Here is a 7702-nt window from a genome sequence, read left to right as displayed (position 1 = left end):
TAGCCATTGACACAACACTGGGGCAAATCATCATCCCATGTAAAGTGGGGCAAATGATCCAAATCTCCGTCAGGGACGTGGACACAAGTGGTTGGAGCGGTTGCCTTAGGGCACGAATGTTATGGATATGTAGTGGTTCTAAACCTGAACTTGCAACGGGAAATTTACTTCAGTTTTGTGATGTGAAGCACGTTTTTTGTATTGTGGATTATAAATTTGATGTCTACAAAGTACAGATATGCTCCCTGTTTCCAAATATTTGTCTTTCTAGAGATTTGAATAAGTGACTACATACGAAGCAAAATGACTCAATCTACACTTTAAAATATGTCTACATACATCCATATGTAGTAGTCCATTTGAAATGTCTAGGAAGACAAATATTTGGAAACAGAGGGAGTAGATCGGAGGCAATAGTTGTGCATCCTCTCGCTGCTTCAAGACGACAATGGTGTCAGACATATATATGTACCCACTTCCCACAGCTACAGGTACACGAGGGAAAACTACTAGTACTAACTTAGGTCATTATGCATTTCGTTCAACATAGTCCTTGCATAGCAAACAACATGGCATGGTGATGATACTACACTAAAATAAATAAAAATAAACGGTTACGTCGTCGCCTCCACTGTTCTATTCTAAACACCCAGCCATTATGGCTTCCATGGTGCTGGAGGCGGCGGGGGCGAAGGGAACATTGGCGGCACAGCAGAGAACATGGTGTTCTTGTCCACTCCATGGCCTTCACCCGATAAAGCTACCAATGCTGCGACTAGACCAGCGTTGCCCGCTAGGGTTGGTTCTGTGTAGTTGCGGTTCTTCCGGACGTCTTTGAAGCCGTCATGGCGATCAGGGCCGGCCACCATGGCTCCAACAATGATGTGAGGGTTGGGCTTCTTGGTGTCCCTCCATGTCCAACCCTCTTTGCAGCCAGGGTGAACACCTTTCTTCTTCGGGATCGACGCACCACGATGATGAACACGCTTGGGGTAATGCTTTCCGTGCCCGACCACATAGCTCATCTTCAAAGGATTTTTGCCCAAGATATACTCCATCTGACACATGGAGTGAGTTAGAACCAGGCGCGCAGATTACTATTATACCAGATCAAAAATATGTTCAGATATTCAAATGATAGAAACCTACCTGAGTCCTTGCAAAATTGCGAAGAACCTCGATGGAGTAGAAATGGGGGCCACAATACCACCCAGGGGTATCTGCAGCCTCAAGATAGTCACTGAACAGAGAAGCAAGGAATGCAGCATTGACTACATACTGGAGTGGTTGTGGCTGCCCGTGATTCAACTGTATCAAACCACCTGTAATGCAAGATAATTCAGTAAACTGTCCTATGAATTCAATAGGCAATCATGTATTTGTTTTTAGCTAGTTGCGACTTCAAACCTTTTGTTCTGTTAAAAGATCTAAAATCTGGAAGATAAGAGCACATGATGGTGCTGGTTTGGTTGTGGTATGTCCTTAACATCTCTTCATACGGATACCCAGGACTCAAGAAGAGCCTTAACCGGCTCAGAAGAACCTGGAACGTCAAACAATGCAAAATAAGTAAAGGTAAGTCATATTAATTATCAATATAACTTTTATTTTGCAAGCTAGGGCACATGGTAATACAAAAACTTAGCCCTAAATTCTTCTACAAAGCAACGCTAACATGCTGTATGACACCTAAACTGAAACCTGTTGTATAGTGTTTTTTATGAAATCCTACTGTATAGCTAACTGACAGTGGTTTGCTTGGATTGTCACATGGTTCTTTACAAGCATAAACATCAGATTCTGCAAATAACGAATTTCTCAACTAGGTAATCCAAAATGTAGGTTCCATGCTGAAGGCTGTTTTCATTATGGCTATCCTTTTCAAGGATATAAGAATTCCAAAGTACAGAAGATGAAAACATGATAACACTGACATGGTTTCAACAGAATCCTAGGTATATCCACCAAGCAGGAATCCTTTTGTGCTACAATCGTAAGTGCCCTGTACTTAGGCAGCATTAATGCTTATCACATGGTAGGACAAGTTGGCTACACGCTTTACTAGTACTGCAGGTAAACTGGGTGAGATATTATAAAGAAATTTGGTCACAATAGTACTATAACCTGACGGTCAGTGTGTTAGACATGGAATCTACTCCCTCCGGTCCCATAATGTAAGACGGTTTTTTGACTCTAGTGTAGTGTCAAAAAACATCTTACGTTATGGGACGGAGGGAGTACTTGACAAGTATCATGCAAACTATAATGCCAATGGGTCAGCATGGGGAATGTCTCAAGAATTAAACGAAACCAAGTTACACTAATATATTTACCTGTGCACCAGGGAGCTTATTATCCCAGCTGAACACCCCATAGTTCGGGGGACGAGAGAAAACGTGAGCATGATTTGCAAGATTGGCATCCGTTGCGAACTGCAGGTATGATGAATTGCCAGTTGCGAGGTACATCCACGAACCACCCCACATATATTCATCCCAGTAACCGGTTGAATTGTAGAACTTTGCAGCATCTGACCGGGGTAGACTATATGTTTGACGACTACCTCCCTTCCTTGCAAAGTCCCAGACGGTGGTAGCACCGTGTAACAGCTTGTGGGAGTAAACCCTGTTATCCTTGAACACAATGGATGCTGCGGCCAATGCTGCGGCCATCTCAGCACCAAGATCAGGGCAAGTGTGGCACTCGGTGACTGGACGTGGGTAGTCGATGTCCTCTGGCCTCATCCAACAATAATGATCATTGGGCTGACTCGGACCGTCTGACATTGCAGCACCACCCACCTGCGCCCTCAAACAAAATTCACATTAGGAATGAACCGAGTGGCAGGAACTTCGTGTCCATGTATGTATATCCAGAGTTGGTTTTTACCTGTGCAATCAAGCGATCAATGGAATGTGCCGTGGAGTTGAAGGTCTTCAATAGGTAGTCGGCCCCCCACTTAATAGTGTCACGGACATGGCCAAGTTCCCCAGCAGCCTCGTACTTAGCATTGTACTCGATGACGCTCCAGCTGAGGAGGGTCATGGAGAAGGCAGATGCGAAGTTGAATTTCACAGCGCTTCCGCCGTCATAGTAGCCACCAGAGAGGTCTCGCCGGGCGTCCGAGCGTCCGTCCTTGAGGCACGAGTCGCCGCGCCATGGTACATTGTTGTGCTTCGGCAGCTTCCCGGCTGCAGAAATTTTGCAGAAGAAACAGATGAAAAAAAAAACTCAGAGCAAACAGATCAATCAAATAAAATACTATATTTTTAATTGGGAGGATCATTCTTCAAAATCTTCAGAATGGATCTGGTGGGTGGGAGGGTTTAAGGGCAACTGTCCTCCCCCATTCAGGCAAGGAACCCCCAAATGATGAATTTACATCTACAAAACCACCAGAAACACCTCATAAAGAAAATCTCGCATTTGCGGTTCGGCGCAGCTCACGCCTTAAATCAGAACCAAAACTCCGGTCGGAACAATTACGAAAAGAACATCCGCTGGATCGAAAAGCATCAAAACCTAATCTTTGAAACCGAAAATGAAGGGCGGAGGACAGCAGAGGGGCACTGACATTTCTGGGCATTGAAGAACATGAGCGCCTTGCGCAGCGCGAGGGTGAACTGGTCCAGCGGCGCGGGCGGGGCTTGGTGCCTGGGGACGGCCTTGGCAATCCCCGCGGCGATCCCCGCGAGCGCGGCAGCGGCGAGGAGCAGGCCGAGCGTCCAGAGGAAGAGCTTGCGGCTGACGAGGAGGCATCCGAGGTCGACGTACCTCTTCTTCTTGCGGCCCTGGTCGCCGGGCCCCGCGAGCAGCCAGCTCTGCTGCGTCTCGTCGAGCGTCCGCGAGAGCGCCGCCCGGTCGAGGTCGAGGTTCCGGCTCCGGTCGTCGTCCGTGGCCGAGTCGTGGCATATCTCGAGCGGGCCGCCCCACGGGTCCCTCCCGTACATGCTCATCTCGCCCCCCGCCGGCCCGCCCGATCCCACAGATCCCCTACCACCTGCAATGCCGCGGGCGCGCCTCCGCCGCCGCCGCCGGCTTGGAATGGGAACGGAAGGGTTAGTTTTTGGCGTGCGTGGGGGGCGAGGTGAAGTGGGGAGGAGGGATTTAAGTGTGGGGGAGTGTATTAGGGACGGACCGGGTGCTTTGGCCGTTTGCTTAACAAAGTACTCCTAGTACTGGCACTGGTATCGCTGTGTTGTGTTGGGTCCGGCGATAGCGATGGGTGCTTTACGAGATGGAGAACTGTTTTCGTTTTCTTGTTTGACCATGGTCGTTCGTTTGGGCTTAGGAAGGAGAAGCGGTTTTAATTGTTTCGTCTTTGTTTATAGTCGCCCATATCTCTGTCAGAGTTCTCTCCTGTTTGTTTATCATATGAATCACCTGTCCTCGCTATTATTAATTCGCAAAAAATAGACTACTGTATTATTGTTCTTCTCTGAGATAAATAAAGGGATAGATAATTTCAGGGCATTCGACAATATGGAACGTGTACAATGGATTTTGGAGCCGGCATCCACCTGCGCAATCTCTGCACCGCAGGAATCACGTGAAACTTGAGTGTCGGAAATGAAATGTTGTTTAAATACTACTCCCTCCGTTTCAAAATAAATGACCTAACTTTATACTATGTGTAGTATAAAGTTGGGTAATCTATTTTGAAACGGAGGGAGTAACATACAAACTGACAAAACATTTCCGTAGTTGATTCAAGTGGTAGGGCAATGTACAATGGTTTATCTTAGTCTCATCTTAAATTTTGCATTTAATTTAGAAATGACAAAAAACGAGTCTACAATGGATGGGTCATCTTTTAGCCTTATCTTTAATAACTAGAAATTTTTCATAAAAAGGTGATGAGACATATTATGTTAAGAGATCATCTCTTGTCTTCTTTTAAATAAGAGAGGCAAGCTTTTTCTTACGAGTTCTTTCTCCTTCATTCATCATTTAGGCCAACTCCACCGCGCGACCCTATCTGTCCGGCCCCATCCGTTGGGGTAAAAGAGACAAATCAGGCTGTCCAGCGCGCGACGGCCCGGACTCATCTTGTCCGTTTTGTGTCCAGACCGACCCATTTCGAGCGCAAACTTGCGCCTGATTTGGGTCGCGGCGGACGGCAAACGGACGCGCACTCGTCCGTGCCGGAACCGCGTGGCAGGCGACCACCTACCTCCCATCCGCCAACATAAATGCGCACGGGCGGGTGGCCCCACCTGTCATCCGGCCATCGAACGGTCATCGTCCTTCTTAAATGGGAGCCGTGGACCGGTCTTCGTCCTCATCTCCACTTTCCCACTCCGGCCCCTCTCTGCCCCCTCGAAAGCCGACTCCGCCCTAGCCGCTCCCTGTCCTCGAACTCGCCGGCCAACCGCAGTCATGGGGTTCTGGAACTACAACCGCAAGGGGAAGCACGACCGCGAGGCCGGCTCCTCCTCGGGCCGCCGCCGCGACTCCGTGAAGAAGGAGGAGCCCGCGTCACTGCCGCGCTCCTCTCGTCGAGCCCCCGCGCCGCCCCCCTTCACCATTGCCCCTAGGCCCGCCGGCGAGCGCGACCAGCAGTACCTCTGTGCGGACGTGTGCCGGCGCTACTGGGAGACGAGGACGCCGGTCCCGTGGAGCGACGTCCACCTCCCCAATGGATGGCACCTCGGCGCCGACCGGGTTCCGATCCCGCCGGTGCCCGTGGGCGGCCGTGCGCGCCGCGATGAGATCGAGCGCCGCCGCTGCCTCCTCCCCGACGACCTGTACTACGACGACAAGTACGCCCCGATTCCGTGCTGTGGGACACATGGCTCCAGTACGAGCACGACACGCGCCGCGCGCCGTACTTCGCTGGCATGGTGTCGAGGCCGCGGCGGGCACGTCTAGAGGTGCGCGGTCTCACGCCCGTGCCGTCGCCTTCCCCGTCTCCGTCGCCACCTCCAGCTCCTCGCATGACAGCGGAGGAGGAGGCCCGTCTCATGCAGCGTGTCATGAAGGACTCCATGAACACGCACGACGAGCGGTAATGGGACGGCTTGGAGGAGGCCATGGCACTCTCTGCCGCCGGCGACGTCGTCTTCCCGAAGCTGCAAATGGCAGCCGTTAAGGATGAGGAGAGGAAGGAGGAGGCGATGGAGGAGGAGCCGGTGGCCGCGTTCCAGCCGGCCCTGGTGGGCCCGCAATGGAGCTGGTCGTGCACCGCGCCGGAGATGGCCGGCGCCGTGGGGGGCGTGAACTGGTGCCCCACGCTGCCGCGGTCACCGAGCGGGATGCCTCGCCACGGGAGGAGGTGGTGCAGGCACCTCCGGCCTTCCAGGCCGCCCCCGTGTACCACGCGCCGCCGTCCCACCTCTGGACACCGCCGTCCCACGTCGACCTCGTCAGCGACGACGACGACACCGGCGGCCACTGATGAAGACGGCGAGGGCCATGGCATCGACGGGCGCGGCTGGAGCGCGGCGGCGTTTTTTATTTTTTATGTTAATTATGACACTATATGAACCGCTAAACTGGGTCGTTTTGTGGCGGTAACCCCCCTAACTAAGTTTTATGTTTATTAAACTGCGCTTATTTACTTTTTTTAGTCATTTTATTTAATTTTTTTTGTTTTTTTAATCATGTCCAACGCGGACGTGATTTGGGGTGCGACCGCGCGGTGGGCGCACACACGACCCAACAGACAAGGCCGGTCACGGGCGAACCCATCGGCGTCCCAAAGGGACAAAATCCGGTCAAACCGGACGTCCGTTTGGGGTCGTGCGGTGGAGTTGGCCTTAGGCTGGTCATAGTGGGGAGTAACTTAGACTAGTGTCATATGCATGACACTAGTCTAAGTTACTACCTTCACAATGCAAAGTAACATAATAATAGTATCATGGATGGCTTCATTTATTAACTTGACTCATTTTGTCTCGGGAAGCGCTATGTTACAGTAACATATTATGTTACTTGTCATGTAAGCAAGATTTTTTTGAAATGCTCTATGTTTACTACCTAAGTTAGGGCATATCCAGCCGTTGGCATCCCCAGGAGGCGTTTTTTTCGCCGCCTGCGGGGTGCCGGCGAAGATTTTGACCCTGGGACGAAATTTTTCCTAGCCGCCCCCTCACCCAAGACGCATTTCGAGGACGCGTGGCGGCACCGCAGCTCGACACCGTCTCCAGCACCATCGAGGACGCCTGCCACCGTCCGCCGCACGCTCCTTGGCACGGGCCTCGCCGCCGCGTACCACCATCCCTCCTTGGCACGGCATGTGCAGCAGCCACACCGCCCGCGAGGTCAACGAGCGAGGAGAGGAGGGAGGAAGAAGGAGGAGGAAGGGGGGCGCCTGGTCGCGCCCGCGCCTGGCAGCGCGCCCTCCGTGGCCGGCGCCGACGAGGACGGAGAGGAGGGAGGAGGAGGAAGGGACCTGCCCGCTCGCGCCCTCCGTGGCCTGCTCGCGCCTTGCCCTCGCCGTCCTGCACCTCCCTCGACCTCCCTCGCCGTCCTGCACCTCCCTCGCCGTCCTGCCCTCACCGTCCTGCACCTCCCTCGCCGTGCAGAGGGGTGGCGGGGCGGCGCGGGCTGGCTGGCAGGAGGCCGGGCGCGCGACACAGAGGGGTGGCGGTGCGGCGCAGAGGGGTGGAGGTCGGCTGGCTGGCGAGAGGCCGGGCGCGGCGACCCGACGCGGGACGCGGCCGCAGATGGCTGGCGGGGCGGCGCGCGCAGCCGGGCGCGG

At 52.9% G+C, this 7702-nt stretch overlaps 1 protein-coding gene across 1 annotated transcript; it reads right to left on the bottom strand.

The window, feature by feature from the left end:
* Window positions 1–406: 406 nt before the first annotated feature.
* On the bottom strand, window positions 407–4121 carry LOC119296271 (endoglucanase 9-like). The gene is made up of 6 exons (XM_037574671.1): window positions 3575–4121; window positions 2890–3191; window positions 2334–2801; window positions 1408–1543; window positions 1150–1322; window positions 407–1058 (listed from the first exon to the last, which is right to left on the bottom strand). Exons 1-6 carry the CDS (start codon window positions 3954–3956, stop codon window positions 657–659), a joined length of 1863 nt encoding a protein of 620 aa, XP_037430568.1. The 5' UTR covers window positions 3957–4121; the 3' UTR covers window positions 407–656.
* Between the last annotated feature and the right edge of the window lie 3581 nt (window positions 4122–7702).

This window comes from Triticum dicoccoides, chromosome 4B, assembly GCF_002162155.2.
Source record: "Triticum dicoccoides isolate Atlit2015 ecotype Zavitan chromosome 4B, WEW_v2.0, whole genome shotgun sequence".
NCBI lineage: Eukaryota > Viridiplantae > Streptophyta > Magnoliopsida > Poales > Poaceae > Triticum > Triticum dicoccoides.
This window is presented reverse-complemented; position numbering and strand designations above follow the sequence as displayed.

What these genes read in the sequence shown, in the direction of transcription:
- LOC119296271 (XM_037574671.1), bottom strand. Translation starts at nt 3,956, where the DNA reads ATGAGCATGTACGGGAGGGACCCGTGGGGCGGCCCGCTCGAGATATGC. An exon ending in GTTCTTCAATGCCCAGAAAT is followed by an intron (nt 3,192 to 3,574) that starts GTCAGTGCCCCT and finishes AAATTTCTGCAG; the next exon opens with CCGGGAAGCTGCCGAAGCAC. An exon ending in TTGATCGCTTGATTGCACAG is followed by an intron (nt 2,802 to 2,889) that starts GTAAAAACCAAC and finishes TTGAGGGCGCAG; the next exon opens with GTGGGTGGTGCTGCAATGTC.